Raw genomic sequence first — 18,237 nt, forward strand, 5'->3', positions numbered from 1 at the left:
TAAGAAATACATGGGGGGTGTGGGTGGGAATAAGTGTACTGAGCTGCCAGCACATTACCAGGGGAGTGAGAGATGAACATACCGAATAGTTCTCCTTCTTGGCCGCCATGTTGGTGTTGCGGTCGCTCCAGTCATAGTTGACTTCTTCTTCCTCCTTGTCGTTCAGCCACATGAGTTCTTTGGTAGCCGCTGAAACAAAGGCGTGCAGGCTCTCAAGGTGACGCAAGCGGGATTTCGAAGAGGTCTGATGGTAGCAAAAGACAAAGGAGTTTAAGAAGCGAAGCATTACAAGCTTGCAGTTCCAAATGTATGGAATCGCTTAAATCTACGAGCGTGTAGTGGTGGTGGTGGGGGGGGGGGATCCTTTTGCAGGTCAACCAGTTGTGTCAGGAGACGTACTGTCTGAATGGAACAACATGCGTGCTCACCGAACATCGCACGAACCGGCTAGCATTCTGATAAGTTGAGGGGCAACACCGGAGGCATGTGTAGAAGGGAGGTAAGTTTACTACAGCGAGAGCGCAGAGAGCAGCAGGCACCTCTCCCAGCCGTACCAGCTCTCTCCCAACGGCTCCAGAATCACACGTGTTCTGAAACACACATTCCTCCATCCACACGCTTGGCTATCGAGGCACCTTGATGCCAAGTATTAGACGTGGACATGTGACACCTTGAGCACTTCTGTTCTCAGTTAGGTGCAGAAAGTGTCTCGGCACTAATCCCTAAAAGGTTTGCACGCTTGTTAAATTATAGGCGTTCATGGCATTACACCCTAATGAGTAAGACTTGAAGGGAACATGACTGGGGTCCTGGGCTCAAGAAAGGGGCCAAGCTGTTTTTGGATTCCACAAACCTATCTCCAGAACTCAAGCCACAGCCCCATCAGGGACTGATGGTCTGAAAGGAAAAGGACAGTCATAGGCAGGCAACTTGCACATTAAATCTACCCTAGACGTGAAAAGAGCGGGGGTAGATTAAACAACCAGACTTTCCTGGGGATGAGATTGGTTGTTCCCAACAATTCATCCCAATTCCTGAAAAATGTTCAAGAGATGAAAGAACCCCCGAAAATCACACGTATCCCGCCTTCTTCCTTACCAGCAGCTTGGCGTACTGTAGGTCCAGCTTCCCTAGGTACTCCCGGAAGGCGTTCCGGCTGGCTGGAGTAAGCTGAACCTAGCAAAAGGAGAAATCACACATTTTGTCATCAGAACTTGTGAAAACAGAAGAAACATACTTCCATAAAAAGGCAAAACAGATTTGAAAGAGGTGTAAGCAGCAGTTTGTCTGGGAGCGCCAATATGGTGAAAGATCCATTTACCAGCCATCAATAACGCACAAATATGCAACCAGTGGGCAGGTAGTTGTGGCTATTATGACACACCGCCCAAAGCTATGTGTTAAGGCTTCTTAAAATGAAGTGCGTGGTCCTGCCTTAAGGGTGAGAGTTTGAAAGACTAGAACTGGACTCACAGCACAGGTTTCCCGGCTATGGGAGATGTGGTTGTCTGCGGAGGGTGGAGCGGAACAGAGGTCTAGAGAGTTAAGCCTGAGGTTCCCCAAACACTGCCTTTGGACAGTGTGAAGGCCTCCTTCTCAATCTAAAAGACGGCTCATTTTTTCAGAAAATCTCTTCAGCTCATTTCAGGGGGCACATATATGAAGCAACCGTGGGTGCATGGTAGGGCCAGGGACGTGCTGAATGAGGCACTGGGCACCTGGTAGGGGCAAAGACTCACAGGAGACACTGGGCTCATGGTAGGGCCACAGACATGTAGAGGACGCTGGTTGCATGGGAGGACAGGACCATGTATGTGCAAGAGACCCAGGATGCATGGCAGCATCAGAAACTGGCAGTAGGCACTTAGTGCATGGTGAGGTTAGGGGCATTCAGGGGCCACAGGTTCCATGGGGCCACTGCCCTGAACGTGGTGGTCGGTACACTGTATTGGCGCATAACTGCAGGGGGCGCATGTGAGAGTCTATGTGAATTGCTGTGGGCGCTGGGTGAACGGCAGGTCAGGGAACTATAGACACGTCTAGTTACATGTTAGTTGCAGTGTACCTACTGCAAGACAAAGGGCACTAGTTAGATTTTAGAGCCAGAGAACTTCAGGAACACATAGGTGCATATTAAATGGGGAATAGCTATGTTGGGTCCAGTGCTCTAGAAGGTTGTTGAGGAGCATGTCAAACCGGAGTTTTGCAAGGGATGCAGCATGCAAGTCAGGAGCAGACTGCTGCAGGAGGCACAGAAAGGCATGTTCCGAGTGGGACAGAATGGTAGCCACATGCAGGCGGGATAAAGGAGGTGTATTTCCGAATGGGAATTCTGCAAGCGGTGCCATGTGCATTTTGGGGTTGCCGACTACTGGAATCAATGTGTGCATACCAGACCTTCTATTCGGAAAGACTGGTTCCAGCAAGTTGATGTCACATGCTGAGAGCCTGTCTGCCCACTTACTAGCAGAACCTGGGCACACAGGATGACCCATGAAGTGTGCAATTCAGTGCCATTACATAAACAGGTCTGCAAGCACATGCATTGCACTGCCCTCTGGCTTCACGTGTGCAGTGCTGCCTATGTCTTAGCGGACATTGGTTGGGGCCTGGGATCTTACCTCATCTGCTCTCGCCCGTTCAATCTTTGAGCGGAATTCATCGATGGACTGGTGGAGCCCCCGGTGGCTGCCCAGGTGTGACTCCACGCTGGGGAGGTCTACACCCCATTCGGCGCTGTTGATCCGCTTCTGGTTCTCTTCCACCCAGGTCAGCAGGTCTCGCATGTATTTAAGGGTGACGTTGTCCAGTTCCAGGCCATGTCCTTGGGAGCTTCCTGGTGACGCGCTGCTCACCACCTGCGTGAATCCCTGCTGAATGGTCCCCGACTTCAGGCGCAGGTTGTACTCTGTGCGAATGCTCACCAGGCGTTCATGGAGACGGTAGACCCTGCATGGAGGAGAGACGGAAGCCAAGTTAAATCTCAAGCCAGGACCCCAGGCCATTGCAATAACATCAGTAGATTCGTGGTTGGCTCTAGGTGTGGAAATAGCCTGTGCTAGGCTCTGTTGTTGTCCAAGACTGATACAGTTGTTCTCGTGTTGCAAGACCACAGGAGCTGTTGGGGTTTAGCCAGCACCCCAAATTATTATGTAGTGAGGAAGTTTTTCTCCTGGTTATCTTGCTTCAGTGGTTAAAAATTAATAGTTCTAACACAGTAGTTAGTGCGATACAGGTTTCGCTTTTATTTGTGCTAGTGCTGGGTTGTTTTTTTTCCACATTTAATCAGTATGCATTGAATACACTTAAAGGCAATTGTGTGCCTTGTTTGTCAGCCGACACGCGTTTAGACCCGTGGGTCTTTATCAAGGCTATTGTCAAAAGTCTCTAGCCCCCTCTGGGGTCCTGGTCTGCGATGTGGGTACTGTCCTGTAGACAATAGTGGCTCCTGTTGGGACCTGGGCTGCGGCATATATCTATGGTCCGTTGCGGCTCCTGAGACGTGTCGGCTGACAAACAAGGCACACAATTGCCTTTAAGTGTATTCAATGCATACTGATTAAATGTGGAAAAAAACAATCCAGCACTAGCACAAATAAAAGCGAAACCTGTATCGCACTAACTACTGTGTTAGAAGTATTATTTTTAAACCAATAACATCAGTAGTCTTCTTTGCTGTGCCTTTATTGAAAACTAAGGTGCGCCTTTGGTGATGCACACGTGCATCGTGCCATTTAGTGATGAAATTGTTCCCCACAGCTGAACCCCACAAAGTGGCTGAGCTCAGGCTGGAAAGGGAGAGAGGGGCTGCCCACAAGAGTGACCCTATAGACTAGGAAAATGGCCATACAGACACGATTTCCTTCATTTTAAATACAATAAATGGATGTATGCATTTTAAAGTATTGGATCAGCTCTTACAGGGATGATATGCTCGTGTGCCTGTCTATTCTTGGACATGAAGACCCTACCGGTTTATTATAACATACAATGCAATCAGTGATTACGACAGCCATGAAGTTCACAGTTCTCAGTGGAGGTCCGAAAGGCGGACAAACACTCGAGGCCCAGAAAGCAGACAGCGATTGGTCAGGTTAGGTTGAAAACGGCAACACATTTTTTCCCCAAAGAGGGCAGAGAGATCCCACATTAGGTTCAGAGAGTGGAGCGGGCTATCTCACATTCTGTTCATTAAGCAGAAAGCTGCATCGCACCTTAGTTCAGAACGTAGACATGGCTTGTTACCATTATTTTCATTAAAAAGGCGGACAGATCTCGGATAATGTTCAGAAAGTCAACAAATAACGCACAGTGGCCATAAAAAAGGAAAAGCATTAGTTGTGGTATGGTCCTATCACAATAGGAGTTAGGGTTCACACTGGGAGAGCACTGTAATTAGGGTTCACACTGGGAGAGCACTGTAATTAGTTGAGGGACTTCTAGGAGGAAAGCAAGTTTATCCTGATTCGTCAGCAGATAGAGCCACTCCACCTCCCCGCCAAGTCTACTCATATGTCCCGTCCCCTTTCCTCCCATCCTTGTTGGTGTCCCCCAGCTTGGGGACGATATCAGGATCTTTGTGAGCAAAAAATTGAGTTTCCCCTTTAATTTTAGTTAGGATGTGGGTGTGCGGCCTCGGGCGTAGGAATGCCAGGGCAAGGCCCCACCCTCCGGCGCCTCACCCCAGTCCCTTTTTCTACACGGACGGTGTCAGACCTCCAGCACATAGACTTTTTTAGCTTTCCGGTTGACCCCCTTTTTTTCACCCAATCTTTCTCAACTTCCCTTTTGTGCATTGTCTCCTCCAACGCATGTCGGCTGCAGGAGGCTTCACGAGATGTGCCTCATGTGACTGCTCATTCTCTGCCTCGGACCACACACTCTGGAGTGTTTGGGATCTGACCAACGCTGGGACACATGTTCGGCCTGCATTGCTCCCAGTCACAGGGCATTGAAGAATTGTTTGTCACAGTGGAGGGAGATCTCCCACACCTCTCCTCCCTCCCACCTTAAGGACTGCGTCGCTTGGACCGCTCTTCAAAATAAGGTAGGCCCTCTGTCCAGCATGGGTCTGCAGTGCGGCCACGCCTTCCCTGGGGTTCCCACGGATAGGGGTTCCTTGCATTCAGGTTCTGGCTGGCCCGAGGCCTCCTAGACTATGGCTCCCAAGCCGAGAGGCCCAGGGGATCTCCTGGGCGCTCCGGCGCAGGCCTGTGGCCATCCTGGCTACCGGCTCCCAAGCTGAGGTGCTCAGGGGCCATAAGAGGCGGTCCTCGGAAAGGTGGATCAATTTCATCCTATTCTTCGGCCCCAAGGGGAATGGGATCATTGAGTGCTACCTCCAAGAGTCTGTCCTCGGCTCGGTCCAGCACAGCTACCGGGACACAGGTGCCGAGGGCGTCCAACCTACCGGAGCTAGCTTCAAGGTCATGAGTCAGGGCGTTTTGACTACCGGCCAGCCGGTTGAGGGCTCAGCGCCTACCAGAGTGGTCTCTGAGGTCGACACCTCTGCTTTGGGTGCAAGAACCAAGCTGCATCCTCCCGGTCTGAAGCCTCTCTTGGCTTAGAGCCTTTGCGCCCAGGGCATGGTGCAAGGCTTCAAAATGGCGGAGAGGCAAGTGGTGGTGTCTGGTGGGCCAGCGGCCAACTTGGATCCAGCTCCGGGCCCGCCAGCTCTTTCGCCCATTGAATGGGCATTGCAGGACGATTCCCGACCTCTTCCCTATGGAATCGGCAGCGGATCCTACGGTGCAGGCTTCTGGTCTCCTTAGGGATAAATCTACCCATCACAGCCTAATGGCTACACACACCAGGCGCCTCAGCGCTTTGAACAGGAGTGGAGGCCCAGCACCTTGGAGGGCCGGGCCCCTAGAGATCTGGTGGCTTGCAAAGACCACTTCTTTGACCGCTTACTCTTCCTCATGCGATCCCCTCAGATGAACGGGCTCCTGGAGGATGTTGTGAAGTAGGACATCCTGCAGTGGTGCCTCCCCAGCCCTCTCCTCTGGGTACTCCTCCCCGTTAGGGAGAATTTTCATTTCTGTGCTAAATTCCTCCCACCTTAGAGACCCCTAGCTGTTTTGCTGGATTTAGGACTTTTTAATTTCAACTTCTGAGTGAGTCAGGCCTTTTTCTCACTCTCTCCTGTGTTTTTCCCCGATTAGGATTTGATATTTTTGTATAGTGGCACACAACACCCTGAGTGTGGGGGGAGGGGTGGCCAAGGGCCAGCTGACCAGTCGCTGGAGGGGGCTAGGTCGTCTGATGGCCGGCCATGCTATATTGTATTGTCAATGGAGTTTTGGGAAGACTGTTGGGACGACTTTGCACTTGCCCACCTACTCTTACTACAGTGCTACAGGGAGAACCATTTGAAAAGGCTGAGAAAAATGTGTTTTGCTTAATAGCATGGATTTTCATTCTATATAGGAATGTGTTGTCCGCTTCAAGCATTCAATACTCCTACGTCCCACGTCCCGTACCCTTTGCTCCATACTTGTGGGACATTCTGTCCTTCGGGACGGGACCGGAGCACTTTTGTTAAAAAAGCATCAAAATTGAATATGTTGTCCTTCTCTTTTTACGCTGGGTACCGCTTCTTGTTCCCGTTGTCATCCTCTCCTGTTTCAGTTCTGCGGTCGCTTAGTCCTCGGTCTATGCCGGAGCGTCTGGGATTTGTGTCCTGTTCTTCATGCGAATGTCGCTTCGCTAGTGCGGATCCCCATTCTCTCTGCTTGGAGTGTCTCGGGCAGGACCATCACTGGGTTTCGTGCTTCTACTGTGATTATCTTTTCGTCTGGGCACTCCAACGCCGTCTTCTTCGGTGGGAGGACGTTTTTCAGTGTGTTCCTCCACCTCATCTTCAGCTTTTCATTGACGAAAAGAGGAGACGCCTGATAAGTTCCTTACTTTTTAGGGCGCCCCGGCCGTGGGGACTCCTTCATGGGGTCTTCTCGGGCTGGGAGGGGCTTTAGCAGCTCTACCACTACGGTTTCTCCTGAGGTACCTCGCAGGCCTAATAGGCGTTCCGGAGTTTTCGCTGAGGGTTCCCACAACGGACCTGCCAATACCAGATCACGTTCAGAGGTTCACGGGTCAGGTGCTAAACGTCAGCCCAGTACATCTGTGCGCTCCGAGGTCTCAGTTTCTGGAGCTTTCCATTCAGACACCGGGGTACGCCCTGAGGCCTCCTTTTCTGGAGCTTTCTGTACCAAGCCACGGCTCGAGGCCCCTCACGAGGGAGCTACACATACCAGGTTGAAGCCCAAGGTTCCTCTCCGTGAGGCTATGGCTTGTACCGACAAAACCGAGAGACCTGCCCCTAAGGTCTTGTCTGTAAGGGTGATACCTCAGATTTCCCGTGCTCAAGGATGCGGTGATACCGGTTCTGTCGAGGGGGCAAAGAGGGCACTCCTCTGTTACCGGCTCTGCCGAGGTTCCTCCTCTGGAGGCTATTTTGGGGTCCACCTCTAAGATGTCACGTAAACATCCGAGACCTCCCAGTACTGGCTGGCCGAGGATCTTTGTTTTAAGGCTAAGGTTTTGTTTAATTCCCCTGACCAGCCTGAGGAGATGGTTGCCTCATATACACATGTGACGCAGTTCTCTTTAGGCATTGACAAAATGGCGGCCAACCCCTCATGGTCCACGGCAGCCATTTTGGATTCTTCCCTTACACCTACATTCTCGACGGCGGGTGCTGGGAACCTTATTTTTGGGGTCAGGTAGCTTTTTTCATGTAAAAAAATGGAACGTAAAAATCTATTCTGCCCTTCTTACGACTGGCATGCTCGGATGCCTCTGCCACATACTGTCTCGCTTGTGCCTACTTCTGCTCCCCTGGTCTATGCGGACCTGATTGGTGGTGGGCCTTTCTGGCAACCATCCTCATTGTGCTTGTGGGGGTATGCCCCTTATGAGAGGCCTCTGCCTACCCCAGCGCATAAACCTTCATCAGAGGATGTTTTTTGGGGTATTTTCAGGGGCTTATGCACCCTGACCCTATGAAGGAGTATTTTAAGGGTCTTTCCAAGGATAGCACTTTAACTTGAGGCGGTACAACTGTCTTCTCCCGATTTGCTGGATGACCCTCAAGCAGAACCGGATAGCGGTCATGGAATTCTCTGACAAAGCAGCCCGCTCTGTCAGAGCTTTCCATGACCGGGTCCTGGATATAATGGCCCTCCTTGACATTCCAGTACCTGAGGCCTCTGCTCTGGAGGAAGGGGTGCTTTCGGGAGCACTCACCTTGTCACCACAAGAGAGTACCGGCCTGTTCCTGCAGAAGGACGTTTTGGCGGAGGCACGTAAAGACTGGGATAAACCCCACCCTGGGCTGCATATTAATAAGAGAATCGACACCCGTTACAGGCTTCACACCTCCAAGGAGATAGCCTTGGCGTCTTGTCCGCTCTCTTCCTCTGCGGGGGTAGCGGCGGCCACGCTTCAATCCAAGCAGGCTTTTGCGACCTCTACTGCTGCGGCTCAGATTCTCTCCAAACAGAACAAAATCTTGGACTTCTTAGGCAAGAAAGTCTTTGCCAATTCAGCACTGCAACTTCACCAAGCAAATACCGAGCTGATCCTGGCGGCATCTAATATGAAGCTGTGGAAGGAGTTGGCTGATTTTCAGGAGTGTATTCCTGTGGATAGGCTAGACGACTTCAAGGCCGGTTTGTCGGAAGCCAGGTTGTTGGCACAAGATCTTCTGGAAGCAGCAGCGCATTATATGGATACCTCAGCTCGAGGCCTGATGGTGGGAAACACTTCCCGCCAAGCGTGGCTCCATGCGACAAAGTTTTCGAAGGAGGTGCAGGATAAAGTTCTAGACCTTCCCTTCGATGGCAAGGAATTGTTTCATTCATCTACGGATGACAAGCTTACAAAAACCAAGGCGAGCACCCAAACCGCCAAATTCTTGTCGGTCCTGGCAAAGGTCCCAGCTAAGGCCCCTTATACACAGAGATCAGGGTCTCAGTCTCGATCCTTCTCTGGCTTCAGGGGGTTTCAGGACCGCTGGGCGCGCAGAACTGAACCTCCGGTAGATGGCACCCATCAAAAAAAACGTGGTCAGTTTATCTCTCGCCCATTAGCCTCCTCTCCAGGGGCAAGTAGTCTCCCTGCCAACAAATCTGCAAAGTTATATTTTTTGTGGGTCGCACGAGACTCCAGTGGGAGGACGAATCTTGTCTCATCAGGAGGCGTGGCAGACCATCACCGAAGATCGGTGGTCTTTGTCCATCTCACAGGCGGGCTCTCGCTTGCCCCTCCCCCCCTATCCCACACTTCTGAACCTCGGCTCTGAGGGAGGATTGAAGCTTCTAGACTTCAGGGCAGTGGACCCTGTTCCCCCTGCGGAGCAAGGGGAGGGCTTCTATTCTCAACTGTTCACGGTGCCCAAACCCAACCAGGCTGGCCTGCGCACCATCCTTGACCTTTCCCAGTTCAACCATTCTATTCCCTAGAGAAATTCAAGATGATCACCCCCGGCCAGATAAAGTCCTCTCTTCAGAAGGGCGACTGGCTCAGTGTAGTGGACCTTCAGGACGCGTATATGCACATCCTGATATGGAGGCCGCATCGAAAATATCTGTGGTTCTCCCTGGGAAGGGAGCACTTCCAGTTCTGTGTGCTTCCGTTTGGTCTCCGCTCGCGCTGCGCGTCTTTACTAAGATGATGTCGGTCATCGCAGCTTTCCTTCGACTACAGGGTGGTCATGTATATCCGTATCTGGACGACTGGCTCCTACGCAGCCCTTGTGCTCTGACGGCTTTGAGCAATCTCTAGTCTCTCCTCCAGCTCCTGTTCCATCTTGGGCTGTCAGTGAATTGGTGGAAATCTTCTGTGACGGTCTCCCAAGACCTGATCTTCCTGGATTTCCGTTGGAACACGATCGACTCCAGGGTGTATTTGACGGCGGACAGGATTGCAGATCTATTCGCCACGTGTCTACTCTTCATCCAGTCGGAACACATGATGGCCTGGTGGTTCCAGAGTCTTCTGGGCCTCATGGCCTCGTACGTGCTTGCACTTCCTCTTGCACGTCTCAAGATGAGGCGCACGGAGCTAGCTCTTCAGAGCTCTTGGTGCCAGGCTTCGGACTCAGATTCCAAGATGATCCCAGTTCCATCCTGTATGAGAGCGGACCTTCTATGGTAGTCCTCGACCAACAATCTTACAGTGGGGGCCTCTTTTCAGGAGCCCTGCCCACAAGTAATGATTACCACGGACTCCTCCCTTCTGGGGTGGGGCGTGACGCTGGACCATCTCCAGGTTTTTGATCTATGGACGCCGCAGGACAAGCAGTTTCATATAAATTATTTGGAACTCCTGGCTATTTTTCTGCCGCTGAAAGCTTTTCAACCAATCATCACGAACTGGGTGGTCCGCGTCCACACAGACAACTCGGTATCAATGTTCTACATCAACAAGCAGGGTGGTACCAAGTCACCACCTCTTGTAGACCTTGCCATTCAGATTTGGGAATGGGCCATCCAGCAGGGCATCTGGCTGCTGACGGTACACATTCCGGGGCAATTCAATGTGACTGCAGACTCACTCAGCCGACAGACAGCGGCCAGCTACGAGTGGGAACTGAACATGGAGGTCCTCTCCAACATCTTTCGCCAATGGGGCACTCCAGAAGTGGAACTTTTTGCGACTGCCACAAACAGGAAACCTCCTCTTTATGCATCCAGAAACGGTCTAGGGGCTTCCTCTCTAGGGGATGCTCTTGAGATTCTGTGGCACAACATGAGGGCATATGCCTTCCCGTCTATTCCTCTGATTCATCGGTCAGTCTGCAAGCTAAGGAATGCTTCAAATTGCACTCTCCTGTTCATAGCTCCTTGGTGGCCAGCCAAATTTTGCTTTTCGGAACTTCAGCATCGGTCGGTTTGTCCCCCGATCAGACTGCCATTGATTCCCAACCTGCTTCACCAGTAAGATCAACAGATGTGGCACCCCTCCCCACATTCATTCAGCTTGGTGCCTGAATTCAAGTCCCTAGCACAGTTTAACCTGTCAGAGGACAATATGCGCATTATCTAAGCAGCTAGGAAACCTTCCATGAGGTCTCAGTATAGGCGCAAGTGGCTCCGGTTTTGTCACTGGTGTTTGGCTAAGCATCTAGACCCCAGACATGCTACGATTGACACTGTCCTTTCATTCATATCTCATCTGGCTGCTTCGGGCATTCATGTCTTTTAGGACTTACTTGTCGGCTATTGCCGTGTACCTGTCCACTGATACCTGTTCCTTTTCCTTGACAAACCCAGTCATTAAAAGGTATTTTGCAGGTTTATTACGTCTTTTTCCAGTTGTACGCAGTCCTCATCCAAAATGGGATTTAAATGTGGTCTTGATCTCCTTATGACAAACCTTTTGAACCCATTGCTACGATGGATCTAAAGTACCTTTCGGCAGGGCGTCTAAGAGAGCTTCAAGCACTACCCATGGAACATCTGTTTCTTACCTTCCATAAGGATAAGGTTGCGCTCCTCACTCATCCTTCTTTCCTTCCTAAAGTAGTGACTGATTTTCATTTGAATCAATCTCTCTCATTACCTGTCTTTTTTCCGAACCCGGCCTAAGATGCCGAGAGAGTATTACACAATTTAGATGTCAGACGAGCTCTGAAATTCTATCTTGACAGAACAACTGAACTCAGGGGCTCCTCTCAACGCTTTGTTACATTCGGAGACCCGAAAAGGAAACCTGCTTCAAAGGCTACTATCTCCCGATGGATTGCCTCCTGTATTTCAGAAGCGTATAGTATTCAGGGCATTCCACCTCCGAAGGGCATTCATGCCCATCTGGTATGTGGCAAAGCAGCTGCTGTTGCCTTCCAAAAATATGTTCCCTGGGAAACCATTGCCAAGGCACTACGTGGGCTTCCTCGTCAGCTTTTTGTAAGCATTACTGCTTGGACATGTTCGGCCAGGCTGTCCTTAAAACCTTTTTCTGTAGGGAAGTTCCATCCACCCGTATTACCTATGAGGAGTGCTTTGGAATCTCCCACATGTATGGAGGAAAGGGGACGGGACGTAGGAGTATAACAAAGTTACTCACTGTAGTGACTACCTTACACTCCTAGTCCATAGTCCCCTTTCCTCCATACGCCCGCCCGCCGTCCCCTCTAATAAGTATACTCTATTATTGCTTAAATGGTCACAGTCCCTTCAAAAGGACTGAAGGGCGATGCACGGGGCGGAGCGCAGGAGGGCGGGGTTACGGTATCAATTTCAAAGGACGGAATGTCCCACAAGTATGGAGGAAAGGGGACTATGGACTAGGAGTAAGGTAGTCACTACGTGAGTAACTGTTATTTTTGCACGCAATTTCACTTTAATTTGCGTGTGACTTCATATCATTCACTGTGCACGTACGCTGCATGTAGCATTAGTCCCCATGGCATATAACAGATGCCTGCGAAAAACGTGGTCCAGCTGTTTTAGTCCACATGCATGCACACAGCATGTAGAGTATAGCAGAGACCTCAACTGTAGACAGTTGCTTCGGAGGGGGTGAGGGGGGGGTCATCATACACTTTTCATTCCCACTACATTTCTCCTATACTGCTGTACCCCATAGCATAGAGCCGAGTGTCATGAAACATTTGGTTCAACCGTCACATAGTCCCCATCATCTGGCTGCCAGTCTCTACACTAGACATTTCTTCTTTTCCAAACAGTGCCTAACCTGCCCTTTTTGCTACATGCATTGCAACGCCCGCTCCCCTTTCAGGCCATCATCTGCTGAGGGGCAGGATTCCTTCAGCTCTCCGACGCCATTACATATCACGGGAGGCGGTGACAAATGTAAGATAACATGTGTATCCAAGCCCTGTGTTCATATACAGACAGGGGCGATATTGTAGGCTCGGTTGTCCTGTTGACTTCTAGCTCCTCGCACAGCTGCGTGACAGGCGATCACGAGGCATTGGACATCCAAGTACTGTTCCATTTTCCTGCCTGGAATATGTTTGGAATTATACGACAATCTTTTTTTAAAATTTTATTTTATTGATGTGCAAATGTGTACAAACAGAGGTATACGGTTAATCTTAATGCTCAGAATTGCTGCTCTATATACATTGGACAAGGTTGCATTATACAGGACAGTACACACAGAAAACATCGCCTTCACTAGAAGTAATTGCACAACTGTTTAAAGGACACCTATGGGAGACACGACAAAATGAAATAGGAACAACCTACAGATGTTATGGCAAACATTTGTGTGGTTGCCTCTATAGAGAATGTGCCCAGACCACAACAAGCTGCACATCGCAATGTCACATTGCGGGAACACTATGAACCCGGGTACCCTGTACCAAAACGACTTATTTCTTTAGTATGCATACTATCTGAAAACTGCTTCAAGGTGCTTTGAGAGACCAGAGGTGCTAGCAAGATTAGAATGTGCGACCACAGGTATTGATCCTGTTTCCTGAAGTGTGGACAAGCAAGTCCAATAGGATACAGGTCTGGAGGCATCATAGCCAGCAGATGTTAACCTGAGATCCCCTTAACAGATGCAAGTATTCTTATTAGTGGTTTGATATAGACAGAATGGCCCAGGTTCATGGACCATACCTAGTAAGATCGTCTGTCTTGTCTTCCCTATGGCTTCCCCTCCCATGCATGGTTGCGCTTTGAAACACTTGCGTATAAGCGCATAATAAATAAACAATCAATCAAGAGTCGGCTACTTAAAGGGTATTTTAATGGAAACGCGTTTTCTGGGGTTGTGTGGTCAAGCATTTGCATTTTGTCATGTACATGCAGAGATTTCAAACGGAATTGTAGGTGCATATAGTCACGTGCATGTAACGTGGTTACCTGCGATACATCTGCTCGCCCTGTGGGTGGCGCCCATCCTTCAGAGCCTGCACGTCGTTGAAGAGCAGGCGGATCATTCCATCGGCCTTATCCAAGTCACGCTCAATCTCAGCCGCTTTCTGCGGCGACTTGCCAGCATTCATGAGACGGATGTCCTACAAAGGAGGAGGCCAAGAAGAGAGAACATTAGACAGTCAGGTCCAAGGAATATCACACAACTGAATGGCCATGGAGAGCATAAAGGAGTGCTAGCCTCAGGCATGGCCATTCCATAGACAACAATATACATGGTGGTGAAGGAGGACGTCAAGAAAGCCAGGTATCAACCACCATTCAAGGAACACAGTGGAGTAGGTCTGCTACCTGTCAATACTCAACGACGTATACACATTTTCAAGACATACAGACCTCCCGCAATCCTGTGTACTGCTGTGTTTAATTGTAGAATTGTGTGTATGCCACATTGGTAGCACTGTCTGAACATTTGTTGAGCGCTACCCCTCTGGAGGGACACCATGACTGGGAGACATGCTACCGCATAGACAGCAAGTATAGCCATGGGAACTGCTACACCAGGTCACTAATACCCTTGGTGGATAGCTCAGGGGCAACATGCTCGCCTTGTAAGCAAATCGACGTGGAGCAACACAGGTTCGATCCCCGGGTCAGTGCTTAGAAACTTCTGGGTATTAAGCGCGTTATAAATAACCAATTACAAATACCCTGGTCTCCAGACCCTTCAGTGCCTCCTGTTCTGTCTGCTTTCAAAAGCTGGACTAGGATTGCCGCATCGGTAGCACTGTCTCTGCACTTGCTGAGCACTAAACCACCGGAGGGGAACCATGATTGGGGGACATGCTACCGTAGGGACAAGTGTATTAGCCCCATGTAGCTACCCTGAGTGCATGATCACCCAATAACTCTCCCAGCCACTACACTCTGCATACCCCTATTCGTCAGTGCCCTGGAACCACCCAGGGGGCCTGTTGGCACTTCATAGAAAAGCTACAGGACATGGGCATCATATGATGTGATGCTTTCACCTATAGTGCCCATTGTACATCGAGTATATCATTTCAGCTATCTACACTCAACTGTAATAATAAACCATTATATTATCATTTCACATATAATGTCTACACAAGTACAGGATGTACTCCCCAATATTTGATCGCCTTGTGGTGGTTTCTGTGGATCTGTTCCGACATATCTTTTTCTGTACAATATACTGGCAATGCCTAGTCATATATATGATGCCATCCCCTGCCCACCTCAATGACCGTGTGTGTACAGAACAGTGCTTCTCAAGGTCTTACCGACTGCAGCAGGGCATCTGCCTGGTTGAGCTGCTCCTCACACAGCCCGGACTCCATCTGTAATTTAGTGACGATGCGCTGCAGGCGCTCCAACCTGGCAAGGAGGGTGGAAAAGTGAAGAGATTAGTGTTCAGGTTATGACAGTGGACCATCTGCACAGGAGGATCCTGCAAGCAAGTGACCTGAAGAACAGAAGCAGAGAAAAGACTGGCAGGGCGGGGACAGTCACCAACCAGAGAAAAAGCCATGGCAGTGCTTTGTTCTCACGTCCCATTATCAGTCCCACAATGCACTAAACCCTTGGGTGAGCCGTTAACGTAAGGTAATATCCACCCCCTTCCCAAGCGGGTGGCGGAATCAGCATTTGACCATGTAATGAGACACGATGCTGGATGCTTGCTGCGTTCCCTGTCCAGTTCCCGCCTTTTACAACCTTGGGGGACTAGCGTGCCTGGAGACAACTGAGCAGAGGACGTGGACCTTGAGGGTGGCAAGGAACCCAAGCAACTAGGTCCAGTCTAGATGCCCATTTTAATCACTGCCCATTGCTACGTGTTGTTCTTGCCCTAGGTGCGTATCATACTTGGAGAGGAACCTCAGGCCATGTTGGTGGTGGGGAGTCTAAAAAAGCCTACAGTGCCAAGTATGCACCATGCCCAATCTGCCTGCTCTTATATCATTCTTGAGGCCGTGGACGAGTGGAGAGTATAGGAGTCCCAGGGCTTCAGGCTGCCAAAGAGCCCCAGTGGTGAGCAACAGCCTAGCCTGAACATTGTCCTCATTATTCTCACCTGCGTGCATGCCATACCAGGAGAGGGCAGGAGCCTCAGGGCTTGGAGACGGTGAGAAGTCTAAACTAATGAGGCACTCCCTGGTCTTTTCTCATGCTTGAGGCCTAAGACGAGTGGAGCGGATAGGAGTCTCAGGGCTTCAAGCTGGCATGGAGCCCAAGTGACGAGTGGGATCCTTCCTGCATGCTGCTCCTCGTACCATTCCCGGAGTCGAGCGAATTCTCAGGCCTGGCAGGCGGCGAGGAGTCCAAATGCAGAGGCTGGACCTCGGGTCCTCGCTTCTAGGGATGTTCCCTGCCCCATTCTCCTCATTTCCTCTTCTGGTGCAGGCTGTTGCTGCGGCTGGGGGCCAAGCTCCGAGGGTGACTCATCCATCATCTGGTTCCGATTAAATCGCTCGGCCTGCCGCAAGAGTTTTTTTAAACTTTTTTTCGCGTGCGTATTTAGGCTAGGCAGATATATATATATATATATATATTTTTTGTACTTTCGCCTCTTGGTTGAGTCACAGTGGAAAAAAGAACAGTTGCTATCGTCCAAGGCGAGCTGGGCACAATGAATCACAGGAAGGGGCGCCCAGCCACTGCACGGCAGAGCCGCTAGCCGCAGCTGTATCCACAGCAACTAACTGGTCCAGAAGCTCTGAGGCTCAAGAGAACTCCATCAACCCCACCCCTTTCCACTTCTTCTACAGAGCCCATTTTTGGGATGGCACGGCATTTTTTACTCCCTCAATTTAACAGCCCCTCATTCTGAGCATGGCACGTGATTGAGACACTAGTTTGCTGGGACTAGTAGGCTAACCCCTTCTGCTGTAGGAGGTTGTAGGATGTGAGTGCCAGGGGTGCGCTCAGTCATAGGTAGGGTTGCTGAGCGGCACAGGGTACCCAGAGGACGGAGCCGCAGAGGCAGTGGGCTCGCAGAGGTAGGCGGCTTAAGAGTAGGATGCTCTTAATGGGGTCTTGTGGACGTCCAAGGCAAGGGATTCTTTAAGATAAGCGCTTCAGCGGTAGGTGACTTAGAGGTGGGTGCTCAGAGGGGTTGGGAAACCCTTGAGGTGGATGCACCATAAGGTAGAGGGCTCAGAAAGGTCAGGGACTTCAGTATGTAGGGGGCTTCTGGACACAGAAGCTACTGTGACAAAGAATGGCTGAGAGGTAGGAGAGTACATCTTTGAGAGGCAGGGATCTCAGCACAGGAATCCCTTGGGGCTCTGAGGGATAGGACACTTCTAGTGGTAAGGGCTTTCAGGGGCAGAGAACTCTGAAACAAAGTGAATGCCGAGAGGTTGGGCGGGGCATACTGGCTAGGTGATAGAAGCTATGAAATGAAGCAGCTATGAAAAGTTGGGCTGGTAAGTGGAAGAGTATTCATGGCAGATCTTTCATGATGCATGGACTTCTGTAAGTTGAAGACACAAAATGTAGGTACCAAGAGGTAGGGCATTCATAGCTGGGTCTAAGAGATAGACAGCCCTAAGATATACTGGGGGCTTCTTGGAGATCCAAGCGTTCAAGACGTGCAGGCTCCAATAAATGGGCATCCAGCAGTGAGTTCCTCCAGCGTTTATCAGTGGACTTGTCGACTTCTACCTTCCGTCTGTCCAGCAGGCATTTTGGTCTTGGGACAAAGAGTGTCCCCCAAGGGTCTCTCCTCCCTCACATGAATCGCTGTCTTTCCACGTGGAGTAGTTTGGTACCATCTCTCCCCTGGAACTTTCCTTCACCCGCTTGATAGCACCTGTGATCGGTTCTCTGCCCGGAAAGGAATCTCTCTCTTCCTGTATGCTACTGCTTGTCTCTTTCTACCCAATTGTTATTGCTTGTTGGTGTCTCTTTGGCAGGAACTTCTCTCGAATCTGCCTTCTAATTCCACTGAGTTTAACTCCACCACAGTGAGACACACATCCCCTGTTCTTCTGGCTCTCTGGTTCCACAGAGCTGCAGCCGCACGCCCATGATTGTAGAAGACAAGGAGTATGAAAATGAGTGTTTTATGTGTGGCGACAGGGACATTTCACCACAGTGCATACAGATGTGCAGGCCTCTAAGAGATGAGTGAAACTTAAAAAGGCGGGTTGCCTGTGATGGTTAATTTGGGGTTCAGAGAGGTGGGGGCTCTAATGCAAATGGGAGGGGCAGCGCTTTGAGATTTTTAAGGGCTCTAAATGAGCGTTGCTACCCAACCAGTGCTGGTGGCCTTGCCATGGCAACCCCTCTACTGCTAACAGTCTCTTTTTAGCTTGGAACAACTTCCCAGACACGTTGTGTCTTCCTGAATACACAACAA

The 18,237-nt window shown here is 50.3% G+C and overlaps 1 protein-coding gene across 19 annotated transcripts in view; it reads right to left on the minus strand.

Moving 5' to 3' along the window:
- PLEC (plectin) overlaps positions 1-18,237 on the minus strand; it is a 1,447,724-nt gene that overhangs the window by 62,493 nt on the left and 1,366,994 nt on the right. For all 19 annotated transcript variants that reach the window (XM_069621862.1, XM_069621861.1, XM_069621869.1 and 16 more), the window contains 5 exons: positions 15,158-15,251; positions 13,842-13,996; positions 2,622-2,949; positions 1,099-1,176; positions 83-244 (listed from right to left, as the gene is read on the minus strand). In XM_069621862.1, the coding sequence (XP_069477963.1) occupies positions 83-244; positions 1,099-1,176; positions 2,622-2,949; positions 13,842-13,996; positions 15,158-15,251 (817 nt within the window). The remainder of the gene's footprint in view (positions 1-82; positions 245-1,098; positions 1,177-2,621; positions 2,950-13,841; positions 13,997-15,157; positions 15,252-18,237) is intronic.

This window comes from Ambystoma mexicanum, chromosome 5q, assembly GCF_040938575.1.
Source record: "Ambystoma mexicanum isolate Mex_15411 chromosome 5q, UKY_AmexF1_1, whole genome shotgun sequence".
NCBI classification, from domain to species: domain Eukaryota; kingdom Metazoa; phylum Chordata; class Amphibia; order Caudata; family Ambystomatidae; genus Ambystoma; species Ambystoma mexicanum.